Here is a 13,209-nt window from a genome sequence, read left to right on the forward strand (position 1 = left end):
TTAGGAAACTACTTGACAGACCAATGAACTATCAGGAGATTGTCTGGTGATTGTGAGGTGATGTGGTAGGTGAGGGTTACAGGTCATGATGAGGTGATTTATGGGGTTAATTTGGGGGCAGTGGGCCAGATTGGTGTGCAGGGGTTCCACCCTGCAAATCAGAAGGCACTGTTCAAATCAGTACTGTTTTGATATTTATTGATTTTTGACAATTTGATTTTGGGATATGCTGTATAAATCAATAATACCATAACAGTGACACCTTCTTAACCAGGAAGAGTAGGAATGATGGTTCTCGCGTGTAACATTGAAGATATTTGTAATATAATTTACATTAATGGTTATTGCTTTTGTGCACAAAGTGGGATATGACATAAAGCTACATTTATATATCTGTAAATGAAAACTAAAAACCACCTGGGCCAATGCAATATGTCTTACTATGTTGTCGGATTGCTTTTCCCCCTAGTTCCTTGCACTCCCAATTACATCAGAAATGAACTCAACTGCAATCACAACATAATCATGGTGACATGGCAGGAAGGTGTGGGGAACCTGACATACGCAGCAATTGCACAGGATGAGGACGGCACTGAAGTCCCTTGCTTGACCGACAACAACTATTGCGAAATCAGAGATATTAACTGCGGAGCGATTTACACAGTGTCTGTTAGTGCCTCTGATGGTGCATGCCACAGCGCTACAAACCAAACACTTCCGTTCCACTCAGGTATGTGATTATTTCCTACAAGAACATAGCACTCAGTGCAAGATACTCTTTACAATAACTTAGTGCATCATAAAACTGCTGACACAGTAAGGTTTAAACCTAAAAACTGTTTGTTTTGTTTGTTTGTTTGTTGTATTATTTATATAGCGCACCAGACCCAGGGGTATTCAGGCGCGAAGGCAGCAAGAGGGTTGTTCAGCTTAGGTTACAGGTTGAAGATAGGACATATTGGTACAGCTGCGGTTACAATGCTGTAGACAAGTGATGTCGGGGAATCACAGAAAAATATACAATACGTTTACAAGAATACAGGTGTAACATATAACTAGAACAGGTCAAATATACAAAATATTCATGGGATCCCAGATGACATTAGGGTGAGGTTAGGCATCATGAGCTTTTAGCCGTTGAATCAGATTGGATCTGAATTGCCGGTAGGGGAGATCTTCCCTTAGAGCTGGGGGAAGGGAGTTCCAATATTGTGCTGCTTTAACAGCGAAGCTGCTCCCACCAGATTTAGTGAGTTTGAATCTGGGTACTAGTAAAAGGTTGGAGTTGGCTTTCCTTAAGGGGCGAGAGGCTGTTTGTCTGGTGAATCTGTCTATGAGGTATTGTGGGGCTGCTTGGTTAAGGCATTTGTGTGTAAGGGATGCTGTTTTTTGTGCTTTTTGTAGCATTCTCCTTTTACAAATGAGCATACCGTTTGGGAATTGCTTATACTGTGCAAAGGCAAGCACAGGGATCTTAGCCCCTTATCTCCCATGTAATGTCTGTGTTAAACTCATCTAATGCTATGTATGTTTTTTAAATTCAATTTTTTTAAATGTCATTTTGTTTTACTTTGCTGAATTCACTTTTTAGTATATTGCTGATACCAATGGACAAACAACATTGACTCATTAAAATTGTCCAGACAGTACTAACAAGATTTATACTCTGAAGAAAGCAAGCATTATAGCAATGGGCTTGAAACATGTCACCATTGATGTTTTCAACTGGATTAATCAAGTGTGTCAAATAATCAATGCCAAATATTACTTCCATTGTTTTTCTCCTACTAATCTTAAAATATGTTTAATATTTGGGATTTAATTTGGCTAAGAATTTGTTTTTTGTTTAAATAACATTTGTGTATTGGTCACTATCCAATCACACTACAAACCATTTCTTAAATCAGATTGCCATTAGTTACAGCGCATTGATCAGTTAGGGCAGCGGTATTCAAACTGTGGGGCGCGACCCCCAAGGGGTCCGCGGGTGCATCCCTGGGGGGCCCTGAGAGCTCAGCATGAAATATTAAAAAAAAAAGTAAACATTTTTTTTTTTAGATAAGAAGAAATGGCCAGGGGTGGCTCACATGGTCGGGCTGAAGCATGATACCATCTCAGGCAACAATGAAAAAGTGGCCCGCAGTTGTAAATGGATGCCTCATTACAACTATGGCGGTACGGTAACAACGGTGCCAGTAAGCTACCGGCACCATTGCTACCGTACTGCCATAGTAAGAGTTGTGCTTGCGGGTGCCTGACAGCCCGCCAGGTCTGACCTGGCAGGCCATGCGGCACCCGCAAGCACAGCTCGTCGGATGCACCGGCATCGTTGTTAATGGTGCCGGTGCATCCGTGCTCCCCATTCCCATTGAACCCTATGGGGCTCAAATGGGAATGGGGATCTACCGGTACCGGCACCCGCGAAAGGGCAATTATCAGGTCCGCCTAACTCGGCATGATCCGGTAATTGCCCATTTGCGGGTGCCGGACCCGGATGCAACTCCAGCGGCAGCCGTGCCAGTTTTACCGGCACAGCTACCGCCAGGGTTGTAATGAGGCCACTGTTTCAATAGTACCCAAGGGAGTGCTTTGTGTTAAAATGTAGGTAAATTATGATATATTCAGCAACAATGGTCAAAATTACTAACTGCATAGTTAAGTAACTCATCGAACTGGTCCACATTGGCCAAACATTTACATTTTTGGTACAGGCATTGCCCTATAGGCCAGTCGGAGCCTGGCGGCTCATCCATAATGGCGAGGGAGTGCCCACCCAGTGGCCCCTCACCCATTATGGAGGAGCTAAGGAGCCAGCCCAGTGTAACAGTGAGCACTCCCTCAGCTGCTTTTTCCAGCTGATAGAGTGCTCCTTGGCTGGCTTAACTGTCAAAGGGAAACACTGTTTCCCTTTGACAGTTCAGTTTAGTCCTCCAGCCGCACATGCTCACTGAGCCATGCAAGTGCTGGGGCGTTTTGCTTCGCCAGCATTGCATAGCTCATTGGAAATGCTGGCTGGGGCACTGCATGTCTGTATGTCCGAGGGGGAGCTCCTGCGGACTACGGACAGAGCAGCCTGGAGCAGGACGTTTCAGCACACACACGCAGGCCAATGCAGAAGGTAAGTTTATGTTCATTGTTTTTATTTAAACATGTGTATGAATGCGTGTACGCTTATGTTATGAGTGAGTGTATGGTGATGGATGCTCGTTTGAATGATAGAGTGATTGCTGTATGAATGTGCAGCGCCTTGTATCTACACATAATCATGTTGATTGTGTTAGGCCCAGGGGACAGGGATGGTATCTTTTTTACAATTCCACTGTTTTTCAAGAACACATCATCGCTGTAGTACGGCCATTCTTACAGGCTTTTAAGTTGGCAATGTTATGCAGAACATGTTTAAATGTCAATCGTCAATCGAATCAACCACTGCAAAACAGTGTTTCCAGGGGTGGGTTTGCTGTTTTGAATCTTGCTACTATTGTGCTCTGCCACACTTTTCTCTTCTTCCCACAGGGTCTCCAGAGGTGGAACTGCTCTTTCTTATCTCACTACTGTTGTGTTCTGCCACACTTGCATTCTCTCCTCCCGGAGTATTTCCAGGTGTGGATCGCCCACTCTGAATCTCGCCACTGGTATAGTCTGCCCTCCCACAATAGCAACAGTTCTAAAATTAACCGGTCAGACACAACCCTTACATACTGCCACCTCCCACCGAACCTAGCACTCATGAGAATCCACGACTGACCCCCCTCTTCCAGGCTGCCTTCTGGGTCCTCTTCTACCAACCAGGCTCACACCTCTTCTGACTACTCCACCCCTGCCACACTTGCCCACCTACACCGCAATCACGACACGCGGGCCCATGCTTTGCCTTACTTAGCTCTTTATGTTCAAACAAGGCCTCCACCTCTAGCTCACCCATCCCTCCAACCCTTACACATATGCCTCCTGCTGCCCCAAAATACACAAAGAACAGACACTGCACATCCCGTGCCATTTCTATCAAGCATAACTCCCCTTATCGACCATCCAGACCCAAGACAAACCCTCACACCTACAACATTGTTGCCTCCCACACTACCCCAAAAACCAGTAAAATCACTTCTCAACCTGCTAAATAGCCCCCAAGACACACTTGCCACACCATGCACCCCAAGGCTTTTATCAGACTCCACCTGATTCATTCTCATCAATGCCAAATCCATTGCAAAAATCACCACAACATTTACAACCTAATCTCGTCTGAATGCCCAACATACTGTTCATCACAAAGACCTGGTTTTCCCATGACTTCTGCCCAATTGCACATGAAGCCTTTCCCCTGGGATACAAACCTGTTGTACATAACAGAGCTAGCTGGGCAGGTGCCATAGCCATCCTTCACAAGTCATTCCTATCCGTCTCACACTCAGAACCTTGCAACACAGACTGCAAATCCCTCTTGGTACAATTCCTGCTCCGCCCCATGCACACTCACAGCTTCCTGCTCATTTATCATCCACCGGGATAGAAAAGGGGCTTTGCGGAATCCCTAAGTGGCAGCCATCATGGTCTCCCACCGCTACTTCACAATACTAGGGGATTTCAATATCTGGTTCGACATCCCACACAATCCTATGACCCAAACTCTACTGGACAACTTGGAAACCTTGCATCTTACACAGCTCGTCTCTTCTGGTCACCCCCTAGATGCAATCTATTACCCACCAAACTTTATTACGACACTTCCACCATGCCCACATTTCGGGACCGTCAACTCTGCTATCCTTTTCACCCTCTCCTCAGTGGATCCTCCCAACCCTCGGGCAGCTCCAGCGCTACAACCCCACTCCTGCGTCTGGAAGAAAGTCAGAGTATCTGCTGACCTGGAAGATACCCTATCCGATCCATATGACCTCTGGCTTTCCAAAGTCCTCAGTCCACTCACCCCCACCAAATCCTTCACAAACAGGCAAAGCCTCTCTCCCATAGGGTTCACGTCAGCCCTCAAAAAACATAAATCCCCAAACCACATCCTAGAGAACAGATGGCAGACATACCCATCACCTTCCAATGGATTGGCCTACACCGCCCAGCTCAAAGCTTACTGGGCAGAGACACGCAAAGCCAATAAATCATACTTCTGGAACAGAATCTCCAATACTGCGCACCTCTCAAGGGAACTCTTCAAGTTCATCACCGAATTCAATGCCCGCTGCATGCACCACCAACACTCCCACCCACACCCAATCCCTCTGTGACTCCCTCTCTGACCAATTCCCCAACACTGCCCTAGAGAGACACAATTCCAACCTCTCTAAAATCAGATTTCTTATTCTTACCCCACCCACCCACTACCTCGACCATAACATCAGAACCATCACCCCTCCTCCCGCCCTTCTCTTCCTTCTTTCCTCTCACCCACCTTGAATTCTTCAACCTACTTTCACTCAGCCAAGCGTCAGGATCCCCAGAGACCCTTGCCGTCTCATTTTAATAATCATGACCTGTGGCAGCGACTTCGTACGATCCATCGTCAGCGCATCACTCACATCTGGCTCCTTCCCTGCAGAATTCAAAATCTCCTACATTAATCCCATCCTCAAAAAGACCTCCCTCCACCCTCTTCTCCCAATAAATTACAGACGCACCTCAAACAACCGATATATAGCAACATTAACTGACTTTGTAGCATAGTCACAACTATGCCTCGTCTCAGAAATCAACTAGATCCTTGACCCCACCCAATCAGGCTTTAGACCATTATGAGGAACTGAATGCTACCTCGTTTCCATATGGGATGATCTTAAAATACAGTGGCCCTCATTACAACCTGGCCCTAAACCATGGCGCTATTAGCACCATGGTTGGTGCCGGTGTTGTAACGAGTCCGCCATGGTGAAATGGGGAAATACCGCCCCATTCCAAGGTTGGCGGGGCGGTATTTCCCCATTTCACCATGGCCCTTCCCCATTCTCATTTTCGCCCCATTGGGCTCAATGGGACTGGGGAAGGCGCTAAGTACGGTACCGCAAATTACAGTACCGTAATTATCACCGAGGTCCCTTTGCGGCACCCTACTTTAACGGCTGGTAAAACCAGCCGTTAAGGAAGGGTCCCGCAAAGGGACCTCGTAATCAGGCGTTAAGGGCTTAACGGCACCGACATCTTTTACGGCGCCGTTAAACCCTTAACGCCAGGGTCGTAATGACCCCCAGTGTGTCTCGGAAGGCTGTGCCGCCCTAATCCTACTTGACATCTCTGCAGCATTCAACACCATTAACGACTCCATCCTCACTGACGGACTTCACATTTGCATCATCAGGAACTCAGCACTGAATTAGATATCCTCCTTTCTCTCCAACAAATCCTAAATAGTACCCATGCCCCTATTATCCTTGACTCCCCGCTTGGTCCCCTATGGAATGCCCTAGGGTGCCTCACTCTCCCCATTTCTCTTCAACCTCTACCTAAGCCCTCTCCCCACACTCATTCAATTCCATGGTCTATCATGCTATAATTGCACAGACGACACCCAAATCATCTTCAAAATCCCTAATGGCCCCACTTCTACCTCTCCCGATTTCGCATCATGTCTCTCAGAAATCAAACACTGGATCACGGCCCATCTCCTCCTACTCAATCCTGGCAAAACCGAGAACATGCTCAGTTGCATGACCGCCCTCTACTCACAATCCACCTCTTGGCCACCATCCCTAGGCCCACCTCCCACTGCCTCCAACACAGTAAAAAATCTCAGATGCACTATGTATGCGGACCTTACCCTATTTTATCACATCAACTCCATGTTAATATGCTGCTACCTACACATTTGCACCCTACGGTCGCTTTTTTCTTACCGCACCTTCCCACACTGAGTCTCAGCAATCGTTGCTATCATCCTTTCTCGCATAGACTTTGCTAACGCCCTTCACTTAGGAGCTCCCTCATCGCAGATAAGAAAGTTCAAAACACTGCTGGGAGGCTCCTCCTAGCCCTAGGTCCCACAGAACACATCACCCCCACCCTCCATGTCCTCCACTGGCTCTCAATCGGGCGATGATCCACCTTCAAGGCAATGTGCATTACCCATCAAGCTCTTTACAACTAAGGACCGTAATACCTGCAGCATAAATATGCACGATGCAGGCCCAACAGAAGCCTCAGATCAGTCTCAGCATTTCTTAACATCATTCCAGTATTAGAATCTACTCGTATGGGGGCTACTGCTTCTCAGTCCAAGCTCACACCATCTGGAACTCCCTCCCATTATCTATCCACTCCATGGAGGGCCACCTCACCTTCAGAAGGCTCACAAAACCTGGGTCTTCCCATAGGTACCCTAACATATTTAGCCAGGATTGCCCTTATGTGCAAACTATCTCTCACCACCCCCAGGGAATTCAGGAGCATGTGAGAAGCCTATAGGGGGGACATACCACTACCTAATCAAGCCTATATAATATGCCCTGCATGACTAAACCTAACCCTGTCATAGTCTTTCTTCAACAGACCCTCATGCACTGCATCCCAGGGATTGCAGCTGTGTCCCTCCAGGGGTTCGCTCTGCACAGTCACATACATCACTGATACACACTGCCTGACTACACCCACCCTAAACACACATCACCCTCATCCCGAGTGGCACTTCCATTAGAATGCAGCTGAGTCACACGCAAACTTGGGACCAACTGTTCACATGTGCCTCTTATGACTCTTCTGACTCCTTTGATAATTTCTTAGCCCCAGTCCCCAATCTGATAATTACAGACTGCTGTTAGGGACCTAGCCACTCCCTTCCTATGTACCTTCGTAATTGAATACATACAAGTGCACACACGCATTTTACAGCTCCATTTATCACTTCTCAATCCTCTGACTATGGTCTTCCAAAAGGTGTTCAACCTCAGATCGCTTCAAGGCCATACCAATGGGAGTAGGCGCTATACAAATACCATATAACATAGCATAACATAACTGCTCTTTTAGGGGCTGATTTAACTAAACTGTACAGCATGCTGCAAGTTGTCAATCCATTGTAACTTTAATAATGACAACTTTTATTTGCTACAGATTTGCTCAGTAGTTAAGCATGCTCTCTGGCCTCTGGTAGAATTATTGCAAATGCCCACGTTTCCCTATGCTGTCACTATGCTGTCCATGTGCCCATGTTTTCTCAACAGGTGTTCGGAGTTCGGACAAAAAGTGACACAGCTTCCTTCTCCATGCTCACGCTGGGGCACACAGCTCTTTTCTCCTGGCCTCTGCTGCTGCCACGCTTTCTCCATTCTCACACTGGGGCATACAGCTCCTTTCTCCTGGCCCCTGCTGCTGCCAGGCTTTCTCCATTCTCACGCTGGGGCACACAGCTCCTTTCTCCTGGCCCCTGCTGCTGCCAGGCTTCCAAAATGCTCACGCTGGGGCACACAGTTCCTTTCTCCTGGCTCCTGCTGCTTAAAAGAGCTCACCTTTGATGCTCTCATCTCACTCATCCTAAATGATTGACTCCCACCCACATGTTATGAAGCATTTCCTGGGGAATATTTTCAGCATGCCCCCTCTGCAGCTTTTATCTATTTCCTGGGTGTTATTTTGAGTACATCGATCCCTGTGGACTGCAGGCTGTGAGTGCCTTTATTAGTATACTTTGGGCTCCAGAGTAAATAAATATTGAAAAGGAATGCAACTGTTTGAGCTAAATGATCAAACAATGTCCCTTTTTATGCTGTCATTGCGGGTGGGTCCATGATCATGTCATGTTGATTCCGACACCCCTATGCTATGACTTGGGTGAAATTACACCACTACCGAGAGCACCATTTTATTTGCCTCGAACACATTTGCGGAGCACTGTCTCATTCCAGGACCTTGCATTTGGCAGCTTAACTGGGGAGCCTGGGATAACCGCTGGCTAAGGTTCACCTAAAGAGATGAGTAGCACCCGAAATGCAATGAGCTGCTCCCTGCTCGAAATGATACGAAATAAGACCGGATTCATGTTTTTCCACAATAAATGTCCAACCTATTTTGAAATGGAAATAATGCAAATGAGATCAGATAAGTTGCGCCACTTGTAGATTTCTTTACTTTATTCGTGTTTATAGCTGTAATTGCACTCTGTTGACTCTTATTTTCCATGAGACTTAATAGCAAAATAGGTTGACAGAGTTCCTTTTGTAGGCTCAAAGGATAATAGTGAATCAAAAAGTCAAATGTTCAAGTTATGTCCCGAAGAAAAAGGGGATCAATATTTGACCCTCTTAGATGCTCAGATGTGTCCCTCGACACGTGTTTCCCCACTCAAAGGTATCAGCGGTTCACCAGGAGGGTGATGGTTATTCATTCTGAGTTTTAACTATTTAATGTATGGAAATCTGCTTCATTCTTAACTTGATTAGTTAGCTTTGCAGATCATTATAATCATATCAGTTATCTTCAATGTTCTTATTTTCTAATTTGTAGATCCCTTTGATGTAGATCTTGTATTTCTCTCTCTCACAGCGTTCGCAGCATGATGTTTGAAATGGCTTTGAATTTTTGAAAAATTGTATGTCTTAGTGTCCTCTAGTAGCGGTCTTCTATTTATTATGTTGAAGTCACTTTTTAAAATGTCACTGGTATGTTATTTTAAAACCGTAAGACATGGGTGTGTCTATACCAGATGTGTCATTGCAGGTCTTCCCCTAGCATATGCAGATGTTTGCTTTTAGTAATTCTTTAAACTCAATGGGGTTTCCGGCAGAGTGCACATCAACCTGGATGATAATCCTTTCATAAATACATGAAGTGTGCTGTCAGGTTCATGTTTGGGGACATGTAGGGCTTAACCATAGATCCTGTTTAAAGCCTCTTTGCTGATGACCCGCTCTATATTGGGGTTCATACGGCTTTGTTACAATAAGTATATTTGTAATCTACATATTGTTTTAGTTGTTTGTTGTTGATGTGAATGCCTTCTAACCATCATTTAATGTGTTTCTATTGTAGTGCCATGCATTCCTACAAATGTTCAAGCCATGCCAGACTGCATAAATGGGACAGTTGCAGTGTCGTGGACACTGAGCCATGGGGTGGGCGTCGAGCTCTATGTGGCAACACTTGAGTCGAATAATCAGCCGGCCGGTTCCTGTAGCTCTGTGGAAAACCACTGCGTGATCTCCAGCTACCCGTGTGGTGTCCCACTCACTGTCTATGTTGTGGCTATAGGCATTGATTGCCAAAGCATGAACAGCCAGGAGGTCTACATTGAACCAGGTATGTTAAGTTATCTTGCATTTGTATAGCGCTTCCTGACATAGTTTATGGTGTGGAAGTGATTTTACCTGTCCGAGAGGCAAAGGAGGGGTATGATAGAACAGTAGTGGTAGGGATGAACAAAGTCGGATAGATTGTTGGTATCGTGGTGAGGGACAGATTAGATAATCAGGAAAGGCGTGAGTTTAATCAAGTGTAAAAAATGAGATTTTTTAAAATAAAAGTTTAGTTCCCGAATGTTTTTGATTGGATGAGGTTTTCACATGATCTGAAGGAACGCTTCCCGATTCAGTGTTTTCTTTGGCGCAGTTTGCTAAATCATGCTTTGTACATAAGTTTAAAAAATTGATTTTAGGATTGTTTAATGTTTGGTTTGTTTGAAGGGTGAATGTGAGGGGTATAAAGGAGGAAAAGTAGTGTTGTCAGTTTTGGGAAAGAGGCAATGGGCACAGAGATAAATCTACACTATTTTTCATGATTTGTCGATTCGTGAGCCATGACTAACAAAGAATATACAATGTAAAGAAAGTGAATTATCAAATGTAAAAAATGAGATTGAGTTATCTCTTTATAAAAGTTTATTTTCCAAAAAGTAAAAGGTGTATGAACATTGGTTTGAGAACTGTGATTCTCAATTCACATTGTATATTTGTATAATAGAAGTTGATGGTGCTATGTTAAATTTGTCTTGTTTATATGTCTATGAAAAAGATTTCAGTAGGATTGGGCAGTGGTGTAGCATAGGCTATAGGTAAGTGTTGCTTTTTGTTCATTATGTCCCTGTAAGGGGGCGCTAGCCAATTAGGATTGCCAGAAATGCATGATGTATTCTCCAGTATAAACCTACGTTACGAGTAGCCTGAGTGCTGGGGACCAGCACCACCTTCCCCCGCGCATCCTTCCCCTCCCCGCTCCTCCCTCACCTCTTAGCAACCGTGTAGTTTCCTATGCGGGTGCTAAGAGTGTTTAATTATAAGAAATATATGGCCTTGCAGTGTTGCACTGTGCCATGCTGTACTTTCTGAAGTCTTTTTCTCTGTTGCTGATGTCGTGGTGATCAGTAGAGAAAATGTATTTTAGAAACTAGGGCGTGGTGCCGAAGTGCACCGCTAGCTAAGCTTTGTTTTCAATTAAAGACCCTTTTCTAGGAACCTGCAGAGGTGTAAATGTAGATATAATTTGCTGCAGCTCGTAGAGTCTGCCAGGAACAGTACTGCTGCCTGTGTTAAGGGACCCTTGTTTCATTTGGGCTTTCACCTTGGGCGGCGGCCGGTTACCGGGAGGGATAGCCCGTTGCCATGGTGCTTAATGTTAAACCCATCCCCCCCATTTTAGATCTTTTTTTAACCTTTTATGGTGGCTCTGAAAAGAACGATTGTGGGGTTAAGGAGGGGATGGAAGAGAAGGGAGTGAATGTAGAAACAAAAGGTAGAAAGTAATCCATTTGTTTTGAACAAGCTTTATATTTTTTCGGTTATTGTCTTTTTTTAATTAATAGTCAAGTCAAAACAAACCTAAAAATGGAAGTTAATGTTAATGTTAAATATCTTTTATAGGGCAGGAAGTATAGAAAACCAAAAGGAGACGGGAAGAAGTAAGGAGCTTAGTAGTTGGAATTAAGGAGATACGTTTTTAGAGATCTCTTAAATACAGGAAGTTCAGGGCAAAGACAAAGATTAGTGGGCAGTGTATTCCACATGCAAGGTGCAATAGAATGAAATCAGGTGCCGCCAAATCGAGCCAGTCTATAGCGAGGCTGCTCAAGTCTATTAGAGTTGTTAGATCGGAGAGGACGGGAGATACAGGGTTGCCTAATCCTTTTCTTCGGATAAGGAGTTGCTCTGTCACAGAGACACTTGTAAGTAAGGAGAAGAATTGTATAGGTGACACAATGTTTAACTGGAAGCCAATGCAGGGATCTACAAGCCTCAGTGACATGATTCCTTCTCTCCAGACCATAAGCAGCTTGAAACAGCATTATTCTGAGTCACCTGAAATGAGGCCAGGTTGGACGTAGTAGTACCTGTCAATATACTATTTCCATAGTCCAGTTTAAAGTTGACCAGAGCAACAGTGAGGTTAGCAGTATTAGTTGTAGAGACGATGGCCTTGATTTGCCTAATAAGTGCAGTCACAGGATCTCTTCACCTTACTAACGTGCTTATTCATGCTAAGAGAGGCCGCAAAATACACACCAAGAGTCTTGACCCAGGGGATGGTTTTAATAGAGGTATCAGAAATGTCAAAGCAGGCATACCTGGGATCTAGTTTACCAAGGCGTTGGGTAGTGCCCACCATCATAAATTCGGTTTTGGTCCTGTTGAGGGCCAGTGAGTTGATAATCATCTGCTCCTCAAATAGAGTATAGATAGAAGTGATCCCTCTCATAGTCGTCAGTCAGCTCGATCAATATCTGGGTATCATTAGCGTAGTTAGTGTAATCCATGCCAATGCTATCCAGAAGATCGAAGAAAGGACGAATGTAGATGTTAAAGAGGGTGGAAGAAAGGCAAGCACCCTGCGAGACACCACAGGTAAGGAGTTTGGCAAGTGACTTATAGCTACCTGAGGCTACACGGGCAGAGCGGAGTCCCAACAAGGAGGTCAGCCATCCCACGCTGCTACTGGAACAGTTAGCGATGGCGCCCAACCTCTCACACACCAGGGAATGGTCAACAAGGTCAAACACTGCATAGAGGTCGAGGAGTATCAACATAGCAACCTGACCAGAGTCAACAACACAGCACAGGTTGGCCTTAAGGTCCAACAGAGCAGACTTAGTGCCATAAAGCGGCCATACAGCGCTCTAAAGCCATATTGCAAAGAGCCCAAGAGACAGTTTTCCTCAATATGTTCTGAAGCCACAGGTAAGAAACCCTGTCCAGAATCTTCAACAAGAAAGTAGCATTGGTGATAGGATAGTAGTTCTCTGTGGTAGCTGGCTCAAGAGAGACCGTCTTGACAAAATAAAAC

At 45.1% G+C, this 13,209-nt stretch overlaps 1 protein-coding gene across 1 annotated transcript in view; it reads left to right on the plus strand.

Annotated features, from left to right (window-relative positions):
- Positions 1 to 13,209, plus strand: part of LOC138542778 (serine-rich adhesin for platelets-like) — a 385,335-nt gene that overhangs the window by 87,628 nt on the left and 284,498 nt on the right. The window contains exons 10-11 of the mRNA XM_069641863.1: positions 470 to 730; positions 9,970 to 10,236. Coding sequence (XP_069497964.1) covers positions 470 to 730; positions 9,970 to 10,236 — 528 coding nt within the window. The remainder of the gene's footprint in view (positions 1 to 469; positions 731 to 9,969; positions 10,237 to 13,209) is intronic.

This window comes from Ambystoma mexicanum, chromosome 1q (genome assembly GCF_040938575.1).
Source record: "Ambystoma mexicanum isolate Mex_15411 chromosome 1q, UKY_AmexF1_1, whole genome shotgun sequence".
Taxonomy (NCBI): Eukaryota; Metazoa; Chordata; class Amphibia; order Caudata; family Ambystomatidae; genus Ambystoma; species Ambystoma mexicanum.